At 41.0% G+C, this 19207-nt stretch overlaps 1 protein-coding gene across 6 annotated transcripts in view; it reads right to left on the reverse strand.

Moving 5' to 3' along the window:
- The window catches only part of LOC126293707 (protein spindle-F), a 127264-nt gene that overhangs the window by 56839 nt on the left and 51218 nt on the right, over window positions 1–19207 (reverse strand). For all 6 annotated transcript variants that reach the window (XM_049987019.1, XM_049987020.1, XM_049987018.1 and 3 more), the window contains exon 4: window positions 2619–2710. In XM_049987019.1, coding sequence (XP_049842976.1) covers window positions 2619–2710 — 92 coding nt within the window. The remainder of the gene's footprint in view (window positions 1–2618; window positions 2711–19207) is intronic.

The raw sequence follows: 19207 nt of genomic DNA on the forward strand, positions 1-19207 counted from the left end.
CATAGTCTTTTTCTCTGGTGGCACATCTTTCGAGTACGGACACAATCTTTCGACCCAGAGCTCGCAACCGCGAGGAAATGGCAGCTATTTTATACATCGACAACTTAGCTGAACACCTAGTGGTACACCATTAGTCAATCATACTGAGAAAACCTCAGAGGTACAATATCAGACAGACAGTCATGCTTTCCTATGCTCTTTATCGTGCAAATGAAATACAACATGTTTATTATAAATGAACTCTGTAAATGTTTCGATAATGAAGCTTTCATTCTACCGCGGAGTGTGCGCTGATATGAAATTTCCTGACAGATTAAAACTGTGTGCCGGACCGAGACTCGAACTCGGGACCTTTGCCTTTCGCGGGCAAGGTTCGAAGGAGAGCGTCTGTAAAGTTTGGAAGGTAGGAGACGAGGTACTGGAAGAAGTAAAGCTGTGAGGACGGGGCGCGAGTCGTGTTTGGGTAGCTCAGTCGGTAGAGCACTTACCTGTGAAAGGAAAAGGTCCCGAGTTTGCGTCACGGTCCGGCACACAGTTTTAATGTGCCAGGAAGTTTCTGTAAATGTTAATACTTACAACTTCCTGGCATATTTAAACTGTGCGCCAGATGGAGACTCAAACTCGGGACCTTTGCCTTTCACAGGCAAGTGCTCTACCAACTGAGCTATCCAAGCACAACTTGCCACCGTGGTCCGTCAAACCACTCCGTCACACTCCTGGCCTCCCGACATGGTGCGTTACCTCGTCAAAGATGCACCGGCATCAGGTGCGCATTTCAGTCCCAGTTGCCGAGGTGGCGGTGTTAACATTGGTGATTGCACGGGTTGTCGGCTGGGGAGGCCCGACGTTAGGTGTGTTTGGACACGTTTGCACTCTGCCACACATTAAGAAGACTTCTACACTAATAACTGTCAAAAAATTGATTTTTTAATTTTTGTCTTAAAAAAGTTCTCTGTAGTTTTCTGCATGAGAAAAAGTTTGCTTCCAGGAAAATGGACCACAAAAAACACCAAAATAAGAGGAATTTAAAAATAGCTGCACGCACCATGACATCCTCGAGACACCAACTCAGCTCTGTTTAAAAATGAAGTTTTCCTCTCTTTTGTTTCATTTTTATGACTTTTTTGTTCCGTAAGTTGGCTAACCTGCAAAAACTTTCCAGTTGCTTATCTCTCTCTCTCTCTCTCTCTCTCTCTCTCTCTCTCTCTCTCACACACACACACACACACACACACACACACACACACACAACACAACACAACACAACACAACACAACACACACACACACACACACACACACACACACACACACACACACACACACATGGTATAAACATCATAAATAGAGGTTAGCAATGAACATATACTTCGTTAGGTTGGCAACAAATATGTAAACATACCAAAGATGATGAAACACGTAATGGAGTCGCAATATTTACACTGTGAAAAGAAGTGTATGACGAAATAGTTGTATCGAGTGACAGAAGAACGATAATCCACCACAAAAAATAGTAAGAAACATGGTGAACAGCGTGTGGATGGCAAAAACACAGAGATGTCAAAATAGAACAGTGATAAAAGTGCTAGTGCAACCTCCGGACCAGATGTGAAAAAACGCAGATCGGCAAATCTTAAGTAACTTCATTTTTACAAAAAATCGCGAAGTGAACTGTTTAATAATCTATAACTAACAAAACTTTATCGTTATAGATCCCACTGATGATTGCTTAAAACAGGACAAGGCGTAACGCAAATGGGATAAATAAAATAACTAGCAGCAGAAAAAGGCAGTTTGATTTGCAAAACAAGGATACAACAGCTTTATGAAAACGTTCCCGATCGAATCAGTGAATGCCTGTGGGGCTTTCGAATGAGACAAGCTGTACATTAACGTACAGAGTCAAACTCCGCCAGCTGCCTTTAAAGCGTACTGGTTGCAGATTACGACTAGTGCTAATTTACTTGAACTGGTTGATATGGTAAGTATTTAAAGATTATGACTGATTATTGGGTTCACAGTGCCACAATCTTTGTAAATTTCCTCCGGTAATGCAATCCACAAAACGACACGGAGTACCCAGTCGACCTGTGACGTTTCCTCCTCTCTTTGTAGGTGTTTCACTTTTTTTGTCAGGCAACGAATTTTAAACTAATTCTGTTGCTTTCATGATGTTCATTTTCAATTTTGTCATACGATAACATGCTCCTTTCTGAAACTTCCTGGCAGATTAAACTGTGTGCCGGACTGAGACTCGAACTCGGGACCTTCGGTAGAGCACTTGCTCATGAAAAGCAAAGGTCCCAAGTTCGAGTCTCGGTCCGGCACACAGTTTTAATCTGCCAGGAAGTTTCAAAATCGGCACACACTCTGCTGCAGAGTGAAAATTTCATTATGCACCTCTTTAGTCAAATTTATCGCAATAAGCGAAAGTAAAATAATTCGAATTACAGCACCAGTACTCAATATATCTTCTTTCCCGGCACAAATGAAAATGAAAGAAACAGTGGGATTTTCAGGAACCGTATAATGATGTAATTCATTTTCACAAATATTTTCAACAGTTCAGACCACATAACAATTATTTCTAGGGAAGAAAAAGTACAATGAAATACTCACTTGTTCGTACTGGCTCTGTAGATCAGCTTTCGCCTGCAAAATACTTTGGATCAATTTTGAAGAAATTTCTTCAAGGCTTTCTTCTTTAGCACCTGTAAAAAACAAACAAGGATCTTTAATTCCACCAGAAATACAGGTAACAGTCACAGGAGACATCTGCGAGATTTTTTGTTCACTGCTACAATGGTAGGGATCACTTTCGGCTGGCTCTCTTCTGACACGTGAAACAGTTGCACAAATGCGAGACCTCATTAATTGTATTGTATAATATTGTAGATTAGATCACACAGAACTGAGAAGTATATCTTAACCATTCAGAAGTTAAAACTGTGAGACGCACAATTTATATCAAATGAGGCTCTTCAACAGTACATCAATAAATAATTTTTATTTGTGAACATACAAAAAGCAGTACCAGAGAACATTTGTCCCAACAGTATTCTCAAAATTTACTACACTGCAGAAGCCCAGTTCTGTCGGTCATCAGAATGCCGGAAGTGCTGCTACGACCAACCTCCAGAATCCGTCTATTTTAGCTCGAAGTTAATTACTATCAAAATCTTGTCTAAAACTTTTGTGTGGCTACGTGGGTATTGACTAATCACTCATTTTGAATAGGTCACAGAAGAAGCCTCGCACCTACTGTGACGCTCGCTATATATTGTGGCAGTCTTAGACTGAGATTCAGTCTGTGAGCTACTGAAAATAAGTCAAAATTGACATAGCTGTACCGAGTAAAACACTTCAATGAAAAAGATGTACCCACTGCTGCTCTCTGGTAGTAATTAATTCATTAATTAATTCAAACACTGTGCTTCATAAATCCCACTGAGGGCAGCCTTTAGCACTTTTAAACAAGTAACATGATGAAGCAAACTCTGCCAGCTCCCTAAGAATACTAACAGGTTACAACTAGCACTAATTTACTCAAACCGATTATTATGAGAATTACTACTACAGTATTTTAAATATGTATCGCACAATGTCAAACTTTTCTGTGCAAGGGGGTAAGTAGCGGAAAGGAGAGAAATGAAACAAAATTAAAACACTGGGTGTGGTGGTGAAATGATGGTTGTGTAGTGCTGGAATGGAAACAGGGAGGGGGCCAGATGTGTGAGGACAGTGACTAACGGAGGTTGGGGCCAGGAGGGTTACGGGAACGTAGGACGTATTGCAGGGAAAGTCCACCCCCCCCTCCCCCCTGCACAATTCAAAAAAGCTGGTGTTGGTGGAAGTATCCATATGGCACAGGCTGTGAAGCAGTCACTGAGATGAGGGATATCATGTTTGGCAGCATGTTCAGCAACAGGGTGGTCCACTTGTTTTTTGGCCACACTTTGTCAGTGGTCGTTCATACGGACAGACAGCTTGTTGGTTGTCATGCTTACATAGACTGCAGAACAGTGGTTGCAGCTTAGCTTGTAAATCACATGACTGGTTTCACAGGAGGCCCTGCCTTTGATAGGATATGTGATGTTAATGACCGGACTGGAGTAGGTGGTGGTAGGAGGATGTGTGGGACAGGTCTTGCATCTACGTCTACTATAGGGGTATGAGCCATGAGGTAAGGGATTGTGGGTTGTGTAAGGATGGACGAGTATATTGTGTAAGTTCGGTGGCTAACCACCAGCAACACCTCCAGTTCGACAGCTGCCACACATTCCATACCAAGAAGTCCCTTCCGTACAGCCTAGCCACCCGTGGTTGTCACCTCAGCAGTGACGAGCAGTCTCTCTCAAATTATACCGAAGGTCTCACTGAAGCCTTCACTGACCGTAATTATCCTCCCTTCCTTGCATCAAAACAAATCTCCCATGCCTTATTTTTCCAGTCTCCCACGACCTCCCACAGTCCGGCCACAGAGGAGCATTCTCCTTGTAACTCAGTACCATTCGGGACTGGAGCAACCGAATTGCATTCTCCGCAAGGGTTTTGATTACCTCTCGTTGTGCCCTGATATGATAAATGTCCTACCCACTACCCCTTCCCACCCCTCCTACTGTGGTATTCCGCCGTCCACCGAATCTACACAATATACGCGTCCATCCTTACACAACACCTGCTCCCCAATCCCTTACAGCATGGCTCATACCCCTGTAATAGATCTAGATGCAAGACCTGTCCCATACATCCTCCTACCACCACCTACTCCAGTCCAGTCATTAACATCACATATCCTATCAAAGGCAGCGCCTCCTGTAAAACCAGTCATGTGATTTACAAGCTAAGTTGCAACCACTGTGATGCATTCTATGTAGGCAGGACAACCGACAAGCTGTCTTTCCGCACGAATGACCACCGACAAGCTGTGCCGAGAAATGAATGGACCACCCTGTTGCTGAACGCGCTGCCAAACATGATACCCCTCATCTCAGTGACTGCTTCACAGCCTGTACCGTATGGATCCTTCCCACCGACACCAGCTTTTCCGAATTGCGCAGGTGGGGACTTTCCCTGCAATATGTCCTATGTTCCCATAACCCCCCTGGCCTCAACCTCCGTTAGTCACTGTCCTCACACATCCAGCCCCATCCCTGTTCCCATTCCAGCACTACACAGCCATCATTTCACCGCAACACCCAGTCTTTTAATTTATTTTTATTTTTACTTCTCTCCTTTCCGCTACTTACCCCGACCCCCTCTGCAGCTTCTCTCCTGCCCTCCGTCTAAACTGCAACACTTGACTGTCCGCCACTCCCATCACACTACCCCTCCCCCTCCCCTTCCCTGCCACAGCCTCCTCATTACCCCCACCCAGTCGCCATCCCCGTCATGCACCGGTGCTGCTGCTCGTAGTGTGGTTTCAGTTCTCTGAGACTGCAGACGTGTGTGCAAGTTGTGTTTCCACGAGTGTGTTTGTGCGTGTGTGGATGTATGTCTACTGCTGACAAAGGCCTTTATGGCCGAAAGCTAAAATTGAGTGAATCTTTTGTTGTGCCTATCGCGACTCGGCATCTCCACTATATGGTGAATAGCAACTTTCCTTCTCTGGTTTTGTTACATTTCATCCCAGATTTTCCATGGTTTGGTTTATTTCGTTTGTTGGGGTCACCAAGGTAGAACAGAGGAAACAAGTGTGGTACACTTCCTCTGTTACGGTTCTGATTTGTGCCACCTCAAAGCCAGCCCACAGGACAAGATGCCGCTCAAATTGTCTGTGTTGCTGATAATTACTGTACATTAGTCAAGGAACAGTAAATGTAGTGATTGGTTGGAATGTTTTGAGATACTGCCAAACTGTAAAGTTAAAAGTAATAGATTTTATTATGTCAAAAAGTTTATGTTCATTGTGTGTGATTAGTTGTGAAGAATGTAAGAATATAACTGGATAGATAAAAAATCTAGTAGCCAAGCGGCGGCATAACACACGTGTAAAAGACGGTTGTAATTGGTAAGCTTCTGGAGACAGTGGCTTCTCCATCAGGCAGAAGCATTGAAGCGGAAGGAACAGGGGTGAAGGAAAAGGACTGGAGAGTCCCCTTCAACCCTTCTGCCTGAAGACGGAGCCACTGCCTCCAGAAGCTTGCCAATTACAACCGTCTTTTACGTGTGTGTTCTGCCGACGCTTGGTGAGTAGATTTTTTTTCTATCCAGTTATATTATTTTGTCAATAATTGATTGTTTTTGAAGAATATAATAAATTTGATTCACAAGATGTGTTTGAAAGTTTAAGAATTTATCAAAAAAAAAAAAGGACTGGAAGATAATTAATGAACATATCTGCAGAAATGATTTTACATCAACTCATGTAACTAGTGAAATAATTTTGCAGTCATTAAATGTTAACTAAATATAGAAACTGAATTATCTGAGTAATAGATTTTTACCTATTTAATTTTATGAAGCTAGAGGTAGACCCATAATCAATTAATAAAATTTAAGATCTTGTTGTTCTGGTGGTGGTGGTTGTTGTGCACACCAGTGCTAATTAACTCAAGAATGATCACTCTGCTGAATTTTTTCCTTAAGAATTATTTCTCAGCACAACCTACCCTGCAACACCCTTATGAGGTTTCCAGGGTATTTCTGATAACCACTTTTGTTGTTGTTGTTGTTGATGTAGTCTTCAGTCCAGAGACTAGTTTGATGCAACTGGCCATGCTACTCTATCCTGTGCAAGTTTCTTCATCTCCCAGTACCTACAGCATCCTACATCCTTCTGAATCTGTTAAGTGTATTCATCACTTGGTCTCCCTCTACGATTATTACACTCCGCACTGCCCGCCAATAATAAATTGGTGATCCCTTGATGCCTCAGAACATATCCTACCAAGCGATCCTTCCCCTATAAAAGTTGTGCCAATCTACCCATCTAATCTTCAGCATTCTTCTGTAGCACCACATTTCGAAAGCTTCTATTCTCTTCTTATCTAAACTATTTATCGTCCACGTTTCACTTCCCTACATGGCCACACTCCATACAAATACTTTCAGAAACGACTTCCTCACACTTAAATCTATACTTGATGTTAACAAATTTCTCTTCTTCAGAAACGCTTTCCTTGCCATTGCCAGTCTACATTTTATATCCTATCTACTTCGACCATCATCAGTTATTTTGCTCCCCAAATATCAAAACTCCTTTACTACTTTAAGTGTCTCATTTCCTAATCTAATTCCCACAGCATCACCCGATTTAATTCAACTACATTCTATTATCCTCGATTTGCTTTTCTTGACATTCATCTTATATCCTCCTTTCAAGACACTGCCCATTCCGTTCAGCTGCTCTTCCAGGTCCTTTGCTGTCTCTGACAGAATTTCAATGACACTGGTGAACCTCAAAGTTTTTATTTCTTCTCCATTGATTTTAATACCTTTTAACACCATAGCTCTAATACTCCAATGATTTATTTTGGCTTTTGTTTCATTTAATAGTACATCGTTGAGCTCCTGTAAATATGTTTGATTGAATAGATGTCACAAAATTGTATACTCTTTTCTTTGTTTAATTTGATGTCATGATTTGATTATATGTCATGTAGTGTATCTGTCATTTAAATTCTTTGTCCCATTTGGAGGGAACAAAACTTACTGGTTATAATTGTAATTTTGTGTGAATAATTTTTGGTAGAAATGTCAATTTGTGCAAATATTCTGTTTTATTGATTGTATTTGTTTGCTGTTATGTAAACTGCTGATCCTCACTTAAGGTTCTTAGTTAGTTTGTATGTAAAAGGAGTAGTGGTTCCCCTCAGGAACGGAACTGTGTAGCACGCGCAAATTGTGGTTGGCCTAGGTAGAAAAGGTGGGACTAAGAGTCAGTCGGGGACGAGCCACCAGTCGGGGACGAGCTACCAAATTGTGCACTATCATGTAATAGTTGAATATTGTGCTGGTTCCGAGAGAGGTTTTTTTCTGCCACTTTCCAATGCCTCGGATGGATGGATAAATAGCTGGAACTATTCCGGAATTTGTATCTATCATCGCCACCAAGAAATGACTGAGTCCAGCAATTCTACCTGTAATTCCACCTACTGACATGCAATCGCCACCACATTGCGCAATCACTGTAATGGAGCACTATAGCAATGTACAGTGAAGGATCAGCTAAATGGATGTGTTAGTGTGCTCAAATATAAGGTAATTTATAACTGAGTTTATGTACCTACCTTGATTTTTCTCCTTATCATAACACCTCTCAGGTTCCTCTCCGTTTGAACTAAAGTGATTTCCGAGTGTCCCTACTGAAAGAACATTAAAGACCAGTGTTTTTGCTAATTAATGCCTCTTGAACAAAAAAAAAAAAAAAAAAAAAGAAAGTTAATGAAAGTAATTTTCCTAATAAAACTGCTTATTAATGTATTGTTGCAACTTCAAATTAAGAGTTCGTAAGACTGAGGCTTATAAAGTTTTGTTTCGTAAATGATCTCATTACTGCCTGTTGTAAATCACAGAAAGTGAGTCAGTATCTTACATATATGTTAATTTTGTCTCTCAATGTAGTAAGAGTGGAAAACTGCAGTATAAAATGTTATATACTCATGTTTGCTAAGTGTTTGTCTCTCTTGTGTATTAGAAATGCATATGAATAGTATACCAGGACCACAGTTTGTTTATTGTGTTAATGCTCGGTAACAAGTAACGGAAAGACCATTAATTATGAAAACCATAATTTCTTTATTGAAATGACAGTGAGAAGCAACCTGTTGTTGGATTCCAATTAACTTTCAATTTAAATAGTAAAGTATTTAACTGAGAGAGACTTAACCTATATCCAATTAATGATTCTGCAGTGAATAGTAATAAAAACGTTATAAAGACCATTCAGTTGGTGTAAAGTAATAGTGTGTTCCGGTATCTGTTACAATTTTGCAAATAGTTTGTGCTGCTCCAGTTGTTAGTTTCAATCTTAAAACATACGTATGTGTCAAGAGTTCACTGCACTCACATGTGACAAAGCATAGGTTGTGTTTATCCATTAAAGTTACTAATAACTATTTTCTTGAACGAGAATGTTAATCATTCTCTTGCCTAGTTAGGCTGGCGACCGTTTTCTTTAGCCGTTAAACAGTACAGATAGGCAAAATTTTGTTTGTTACTGTTCAAATATTTCCGTAATTCTGACTTTCACTTCCGATAAGCCACCTCCGTTAGGTACAACACGGTCAACACTACAAAATTCTTCTCAGAGAGTAACACTGGTCAGTTGCGTTTTACCATAATTGCTTTAATAAGATTGTTTTATTTCACAACCTGCTTTAAGGTTATGGTACAGCAGTGACAGACGGTAATGTTATAACCTACTCTGAATCTTTCTTTTGTTTCATTTACTGCTTGCTCAATATACAGATTGAATAACATCGGGGAGAGTCTACAACCATGACTCACTCCCTTCCCAACCACTGCTTTCCTTTCATGCTCCTCGAATCTTACAACTGTCATCTGGTTTCTGTACAAATTGTAAATAGCTTTTCGCTCCCTGTATTTTACCCCTGTCACCTTCAGAATTTGAAAGAGAGTATTCCAGTCAACATTGTCAAAAGCTTTCTCCAAGTCTACAAATGCTAGAAACGTAGGTTTGCCTTTCCTTAATCTAGCTTCTAAGATAAGTCGTAGTGTCCATACTACCTCACGTGTTCCAATATTTCTACTGAATCCAAACTGATATTCCCGAGGTCGGCTTCTACCAGGTTTTCCAATCGTCTGTAAAGAATTCGTGATAAAGTGTTTTGCAGCCGTGGCTTATTAAACTGATAGTTTGGTGTTTTTCACGTCTGTCAACACCTGCTTTCTTTGGGATTGGAATTATTTTATTCTTCTTGAAGTCTTAGGGTATTTTGCCTGTCTCATACATATTGCTCAGCAGATGGTAGAGTTTTGTCAGGACTGGCTCTCCCAAGGCCATCAGTAGTTCTAATGGAATGTTGTCTACTCCCAGGGCCTTGTTTCGACTTGGGTCTTTCAGTGCTCTGTCAAACTCTTCACACAGAGTCGTATTTCCCATTTCATCTTGATCTACATCCTCTTCCATTACCATAATATTGTCCTCAAGAACATTGCCCTTGTACAGACCCTCTAAATACTCCTTCCACCTTTCTGCTTTCCCTTCTTTGCTTAGAACTGGGTTTCCATCTGAGCTCTTGATATTCATGCAAGTGGTTCTCTTTTCTCCAAAGGTCTCTTTAATGTTCCTGTAGGAAGTGTCTACCCCACGCCCAGTGATATATGCCTCTACATCCTTACATTTGTCCTCTAGCCATCCCTGCTTAGCCATTTTGCACTTTCTGACAATCTCATTTGTGAGTCGTTTGTATTACTTTCTGCCTGCTTCATTTACAGCCTTTTTTTAATTTTCTCCTTTCATTAATTAAATTCAATATCTCTTCCATTACCCAAGGATTTCTACTAGCCCTCGTCTTTTTACCTATTTGATCCTCTGCTGCCTACACTACTTCATCCCTCTCAGAGCTACCCATTCCTCCTCTTCTCTATTTCTTTCACCCATACCTGTCAATTGTTCCCTTATGCTCTCCCTGAAACACTGTACAACCTCTGGTGTAGTCAGTTTATCCAGCTCCCATCTCCTTAAATTCCCACCTTTTTGCAGTTTCTTCCATTTTAATCTACAGTTCATAACCAATAGATTGTGGTCAGAGTCCACATCTGCCCCTGGAAATGTCTTACAATTTGAAACCTCGTTACTAAATCTCTGTCTTACCATTATATAATCTATCTGAAACCTTCCAGTATCTCCAGGCTTCTTCCATGCACACAACCTTCTTTTATGATTCTTAAAACAAGTGTTAGCTAAGATTAAGTTATTCTCTGGGCTAAATTCTACCAGATGGCTTCCTGTTTCATTTCTTACCCCCAATCCATATTCACCTACTATATTTGCTTCTCTCCGTTTTCCTACTCTCGAATTCCAGTCACCCATGACTATTAAATTTGTGTCTCCCTTCACTACCTGAATAATTTCTATTATCTCATCATACATTTCGTCAATTTCTTCATCATCTGCAGAGCTAGTTGGCATATAAACTTGTACTACTGTAGTAGGCATGGGCTTCGTGTCTATCTTGGCCACAGAAATGCGTTCACCATGCTGTTTGTGGTAGCTTACCCGCACTCCTATTTTTTTATTCATTATTAAACCTACTCCTGCATTACCTCTATCTGATTTTGTACTTATAACCCTGTATTCATATGACCAGAAGTCTTGTTCCTCCTGCCACTGAACTTCACTAATTCCCACTATATCTAGCTTTAACCTATCCATTTCCCCTTATTATATTTTCTAACCTACCCGCCTGATTAAGGGATCTGACATTCCATGCTCCGATCCATAGAACGGCAGTTTTCTTTCTCCTGGTAACGGCATCCTCTCGAGTAGTCCCCGCCCGGAGATCCGAATGGGGGACTATTTTACCTCCGGAATGTTTTACCCAGAGGACGCCATCATCACTTAACCATACAGTAAAGCTGCATGCCCTCGGGAAAAATTACGGCTGTAGCTTCCCCTTGCTTTCAGCAATTTGCAGTACCAGCACAGCAAGGCCGTTTTGGTTAATGTTGCAAGGCCAGATCAGTCAATCATCCAGACTGTTACCACAATGCTGCAGTACCAATGAGGCCAAGGTCACCACTGACATGTTTTGTTGAGTTTTGCTATTTGGGAAGAAGAAAACTGATGGTAGGGAAAGTAGGGAGGATATGAAACAAAGATTGGAAATCGCAATAAAAGCTTTTTTCCAGGCATATGTCTCAAGTGTAACCTTGTGTAAAACTGAAACACAGGATGAACAGTTTAGACAAAAAAGAATAGAAGCTTTTGAAATATGGTGCTACAGAAGAATGCTGAAGCTTGGTGGCTGGATCACGTAACTAATGAGGAGGTACTGAATACGATTGGTGAGAAATGAAATTTGTGGCACAATCTGACTGGAAGAAGGGATTGGTTGGTAGGACACATTCTGAGACATCCAGGGATTGTCAGTGTAGTACTAGAGTGATGTGGGTTGGGGGAGGGGGGGGGGGGGGGGAGGACGCAAAAATCATAGAGGGAGAACAAGAGATAAATACAGTAAGAAGATTCAGAAAGATGTGGCCTGCATAGCTATTTGGATATGAAGATGCCTGCACAGGATAGAGAAGTGTGGAGAGCTGCATCAAACCAGTCTTCAGACTGAAGACCACCACCTCTACAACAACAACAACAACAACAACAACAACAACAACAATGAAATAGCTTATTAATGATATCAACAAAAACTATACTAGTAGTCACTGCATGATCCACAGGCAAGAACTTACTGGGAAAAAACCAGTGATGTCATAAAAATCATTAACTTCATAAAAATGGTCATTAAATAACCATTTTTCAAAATACTGTGTAAGGTCATCTCTTCTTTTACGTACCGAGGTCAGACAGTTATCTCAAGGAAAGTATAACCTTTATTTTTAGATCAGAGATGAGGTATATGCTTTCTTTTTAGAACAAAATTTCTATTATTTTAGGCAATGAGCACCTGAAATGACAACGGTGATTGGTTTGTGGGGCGCTCAACTGCACGGTACCACCACCCGTACAAATTCCCAAACATTACTCAGTCCAATCTCGCCACTTTAACAAATGATTACGAAATGATGAGGACGACACAGGCATTCAGTCCCCGCATGGAGAAAATCCCTATCCCAACCGGGAATCGAACTCGGGACCCCGTGATCCAGAGGCAGCAACCCAAGCCCCTCAACCACGAGCTGTGGACGTGAGCGCCAGAAATCCAACACTGCAGGAAGAGTAAAAATCTAGGGCCAAACCACACAGTGCTTTACCAATAATACATGGGGGGGTTCAATAAGGAATACAATTTTTTTTTTCCTGAAAGCAGATCGGTTTTGTTCAAGATTCTGACACACCTTGTTATTCCCCAATCTTTCAGCTACAAAACCCTATTTTTCATCATAATCACCATTCGATGCAACGGCCTTATGCCACAATATTGGGAGGGTCCGTATGCTGACACTGTACCACACTACTGGTCAACATCAAAGCAAATGTCTTGCCGCATCAATCATCTTCCCATCGTCCAGTACTGCTCCCCACAGAATGCGTCCTACATCGGGCGATACAGGTGGAAGTCAGAAGCCACTACATACGGGCCATACAGTGGACGAAGAAGAACATCCAATGAAGTTTTGTGAGCACCTCTCAGGTGCGTGGTCTTACGTGAGGCCTCGCACAGTCACAGAGAAGGAAAAGTTAGTTCACATTTTTGTGCAGACGGGTATGCCGAAATTGTTTTGTCAATTTCCTGAAGGTAGCACAAGAGACTTCAGAGCCGATCATTGCACCATGAGGAAGGACATCTAACACCATTACCCCTTCAGAGTCCCACAAGACGGTCACTGTGACGTTAACAGCCGAGGGTGCGACTTTGAACTTTTCCTTGTGGAAGCAAGGTGGTGTGGCAAAACTCTGGGGCACAACTCACAAGGAAACCTCCCCATCACAACCCCCTCAGATTTAATTATAAGTTGGCACAGTGGCTAGGCCTTGAAAAACTGAACACAGATCAATCGAGAAAACAGGAAAAAGTTGTGTGCAACTATGAAAAACATTAGTAAAATATTCAAACTGAGTAGTCCATGTGAACATAGGCAACATCAAGGACAGTGTGAGTTAAGGAGTGCCGTGGTCCCGTGGTTAGCGAGAGCAGCTACGAAATGAGAGGTCCTAGGTTCAAGTCTTCCCTCGAGTGAAAAGTTTAATTTTTTATTTTCAGTTTATGTGACAAACTCTTTATGTTTTCATCACTTTTTTGGGAGTGATTATCACATCCACAAGAAAACCTAAATCGGGCAAGGTAGAAGAATCTTTTTACCCATTCGCCAACTGTACAAGTTAAGTGGGTCGACAACATATTCCTGTCATGTGACGCACATGCCGTCACCAGTGTTTTCCTGTGGAGGAATCGGTTGACCTATGACCTTGTGATCAAATGTTTTCGGTTCCAATTGGAGAGGCACGTCCTTTCGTCTACTAATTGCACGGTTTTGCGGTGTGGTCGCAAAACACAAACAAACACATACATCCAAAGGCTTTTCTTAGTTTAAAATCAACAAAACATGAAGTTTATTTTGCGTATACAGAGGGGTCCAAAAAAATGTATACACTGTTTTAAAGTCCATAACTTGCAAACTAATTGATGGAGTTGTCTCATTTTTGGTGAAAGTGAACTCCAACTTAAAGATATCGCTGTAGGTGTTCGAAATGGTCACCACTAACATCCACACACAAACGATGCCACCAAACTGCAGCACTATTTACTGCAACTAGTCAAGTTGGATATTTGCACATGAATCTACGACGGATTCTCGAAGGTCATCCAATGTGCGTGGCTTTTGTCGATAAATGACATCCTTTAGTGTTCCCCAAGGTAAAAGTCCAGAGGAGTTAGGTCTGGGGAACATGGCGGATACTCCAAAGCACCTCTACGGCCTATCCATCTTCCTGGTACATTTCCATCGAGATACGACCCGACACGATTTTGGTAGTGGACTAGGGCACCATCTTGTTGAAAGTAAACTCTTCCGTCTCCATACAAGTCTCGGATGGCAGGTAAAATGGATGTCTGAAGCTTCTGAAAGTACACCTCACCGGTAACTGTGCCGTCGAAGAAGAATGGCCCAATAAAGTAAGAATGGCCCCCTAGTAAGACAACCCACACCACACATTTAATCCTGGAAAATTCATGGGTTTGTCTACATGGACGCTCGAATTTTCGGTGGGCCAGTAGATGCAATTGTGGCGATTTACTGTACCATTCAGTTTGAACTGTGCTTCACCATACCACACAATCATCTCTGCAAACTCTTTATTGTTGCGCACCATGTTCGTAAACCACTCGCAGTGCTCCATTCTACAATCTGGGTCGTCCTTGTTCATTGCGTGTAGCAATCGTGAGATGTAGCATTTCCACTTTGCTGTCTTCAAAATTCGCCAAACACTTGTACGACTCACTCTAGTTTCAAGAGCACACTGTCTCACAGGCTTCTGTGGTGAAAGAGTGAATCGTTGTAACACACAACACGAGTTAGCTGGACTTGTTACGGTCACAGGTCGTCCAGATTGTTGTTTGTGTACATCTTTAATGCAGCCTTTGGCTTCAAATTTGTCTCGAATGTGATGAATCGTTAAACGTGGTGGTGGCTCTGTTTGATACTCATTTCGCCATTGCCGTTGAACCTCATCAATGTTTTCGTACTTAAAATAGCACTTCAAAACTGACTTCCTTCATCGAATGTAAGCCTTGCGCCAGCCATGTTTACTCGAGTAAATAGGTGCAACTAAGAACAAAACACTGACTATCTGGCGACTGTCACCTGGCAAAACAAAACTATGCAATGCAACGCTAGTGTGGTGATTGCCAAACTACAAAGTATTACACTACCAAAGATGTGACAACTCTGTCAATTAGTTTGCCAGTTATGGACTTTTAAACAGTGGCTACATTTTTTTGGACCTCTCTGTATAATAATTTTCAATTCATATTGCAAGCTAACCATCATGTATTTTTTATCTGAGATCCTCACAAATAATGTTGATCCTGAGGTATTTTTACCTTCATTTTCAGACAGCTGTAATTTTTTAATATAATTCTTTTTTTTGGGATGGTGAAAAGGCAATATTTTTAGCAACTTGTATGATTTTTAACTGCGTGCTTTTTTGTTTTAGCTTGACACATTTTTTTAGTGTTATAGATGCGGAGTCAAAACCTCATCAAATCCGTATTCATCAGTGGATATCCCTTGTCCGTGGTAGAACATACACTCTGGATAATTTTTTTTTTTTTTTTTCAAAAGAATCAGACCTAGCTTCCAGTTACCTCCAAGAAGATATCTACTATCCTCTACCTACTTAGATGCACAGTACACAGGAATGAAAGGTCATATAAATAAGCAAAAATCTTCGTCTGCAGTGTGATGGCTCAAGCAATCTCAAAAATTAATCTATTACTAATTTCATAGTTTCAAAGCCTGAATCACTTTTTTCTTTTGAGTTTGTACTGACTAAAAGCACCAGCCACAATGTTGAGCACCTTGCTCAGCTCATCATAAATGTTTTGGAGAAGTATGGACCAGAAAAGTTTCTGGTGGTGATAGGTGACAATGCTACAAAAATGCAAGCTGTACTAGACATGGTAAAGAATAAATTCCATCACATTGTTAAAGTTGGGTGCCTAGCTCATCTATTCATCTTGTTGCGCTCAGGTATTTTAGGCTGTCAAACAATCAAAACTTCATAGTAAATGCAGTAAAGGTTGTCAAAACAGTAAAACACACCTACATTTGATGAGCAGTGTTCAAATGAAATATCAGCCGGGAAAAAAAAATTCAAAGATAGGAGTTCACTGAAATTTTCAAGAAAGACAAGATGGGGGTGTGCTGGCATACGCCTTCAACAGCACACCAGTCGGCACTCGCAAATATTGCGCCACTGCAGACCGACCTTTCTCACTCTCTCAATCTCGCTATCTTCCGTCAATCTCGCTATCTTCCGTACCACAGCACGTCGCATCGGGACTCGGTTTGCATCGCACATCGATACGTCACACTGTGCTCTAGTCTACCACAGTGACAGTCGTCACCTCGCACCTTAGCTAACTGTGAGGAAATGTTATGTCACCGTATACAGTTGTGATACAGACACTGACAAGATTCGAGACTTAGTACATGTTAATCGATTTCTGTTAACCACAGAACTTTGGACTGGGCATTGTCAAAGTTAAGTACTCAATTGATTTCTGTAATAAAGTGTATTTTAACCGTGTGTGTGCATTTTGTGTTGTAGTGAGAGGAAACCAGCCTCCCACCTATTATACCAGCCGCCCCTCACCCAGCCAGGTACCGTAAAATATCACACGAGGACACAGTCACAAAAAGTGTTTGTGAGTCTGAGACAAGTTTTGTTCGCTTTTCACGTGTTCAAGATTGCCGCAGAGGAGCTGTCGTTAGAGTGATTCTCTTTGCTCATTTGTTCTTTTTGTTGCATGTATTACAGGAGGGGAGCTGCAGAAATAAACGATTTCTCTTTTCAGAGGCTTGGCTAATTGCTTCTCTATTTGTCTTTTCATATTTTGCTGTAATTTGTTATTGTTAGAATAGCTACGCCCGTGGTTTGCTCAATTCAAAAACTCTTCCCTACGTCGTCTCCCGACACACTCTCCTGCGACGAAGCAGCAGGTACATTAAGTCAGTATTACAAACAGCAGATTCAGATCGTAGCAGCCAGATTTCAGTTCTTTCGCATTAAAACACAGCTGGAACAGACATACCATCAGTAGTATACCGACTTATATGGTATCACTGGGAAATGTAAATTCGAGTGTAGTCTTGCCAACTTTTATAGTGATACGATACGTGATGCGATCACTTACAATGTCCCTGATAGCAGAATTAGAAGTACTCAGATCCTTTGCTCCACCAAGTGTTCCAAATATTAGAATAATTCGATTCTGGCGCCACAGCCGCAAATAAATTTGATCAGGTCCCGGATCAAGTCGCCTCCCGCCCATGTCTGCCCCACTCTGCAGCCACAGTGAGCATGCACACAGATGCACAGACAGCCTAGTAAACAAGTAGCCAGGCCTGTAAATCTAGTGAAGTGTTGCCCTCGCTGTTTTGCTCGCAATAAGTGGCAAGAATGCCCACTGTGCAACACGTCGCGTTAATCGTGTGGAGAGTCGAGCCGTGTCCAGGCAGTTTGCTCGCAATGACAGAAGAGTGCCAATTCTGCTCGCTCTCGCAACAACAGCTCTTGTGCACATTACGTGACTGCAGTGTTTTCAAAACCGGCTACAAGTTCTAGCAGTAATGCAGCTAAGGTTGTGCCCTCATCTATTTATTTATTTATTTAATTTATTCATCCGTTGACAATAAATATTGTATGGATGTTGTCAGGGGTACATGTAAGCCATTTCAAAGAAATGGGACACAAACAATATATATGTAAAAAAGTACAAAACAAAATAATACAATGAAGTTAATATAGCCTACATACACCCTGCTTGTTATTTTAAATGAATAGTCTATTTTTCATAAGGCTTTAGTTTTGTCCTCCCTAAACGGCAAGTCCTTAGATACACAACACTGCTTAAGTATATATTTACATCACACAACAGCTGTCCTATAAGTATGTAAATGTATTGAATGATTAGGCACAGATAGAGTATTTTCCATTTTGCCTTTATAAATATCATTAGAAAAAATTTATTGACCTACATAGTCATTTACAGAATAAAAACAGTGTTCTACTAGAAATGTTTTAAATTCCATTTTAAATTTGTCATCATCTTCTAACTGCCTGATGTTGACTGGCAGTGCGTTGTACAGTTTTGCACCGATATGGCTCACACGCCTTTGTGTATTCATTCTTTTTGTTTGCTGAGTATGGAGTGCTGCACTATTATAGGTATTGTAGTTATGAAAGTTGGCATTTGTCTGAAAATCTGCAACGTGGGTCCTGACGTACAATACACATTTGTATATGTATAATGATGGTACAGTAAGTATTCTAAGTGTTTTGAATATGGGTTTGCAGTGTGTCTGTGGATGACTGAGTTATTATTCGGATGGCCCTCATCTGCAACAAAAAAATTTTGTTTTAGGCACCCTGTTGTGGAACCCCAAAATATTATTCCGTATGTGGCAAGAGATTGAAAATAGTCGAAATATGCCATTCTGGCACCCTCTGAGGTACAAACATTTGCAATAATTCTGAGGGCATAACAGGCTGTATTAAGTTTCTGTGCAAGTTTTATTACGTGGTCATTAAAATGTAAGTTTTCATCTACGTGAATCCCCAGCAATTTTGTGGATGTCACTCTGTCTAAGGCTTAGTCACCCCACACCAGATCGAGATTTACATTTTGACATCTTTTCCCAAACTGCATATAATTTGTTTTATTCACATTCAATGTCAACCTGTTTGCATCGGCACGTAAAGCACCTATTACTTCATTGTAGGAGAGTATGTCGGGAGACAAAGTAGGGAAGGGTTTTTTAACTGAGCCAAACACTGGGGTTCCCACGATGGGCGGGGAATAATGAGATTTCACATTATCTCGAATTTGATGAACTTGACA

Source organism: Schistocerca gregaria, chromosome 10 (genome assembly GCF_023897955.1).
Source record: "Schistocerca gregaria isolate iqSchGreg1 chromosome 10, iqSchGreg1.2, whole genome shotgun sequence".
NCBI lineage: Eukaryota > Metazoa > Arthropoda > Insecta > Orthoptera > Acrididae > Schistocerca > Schistocerca gregaria.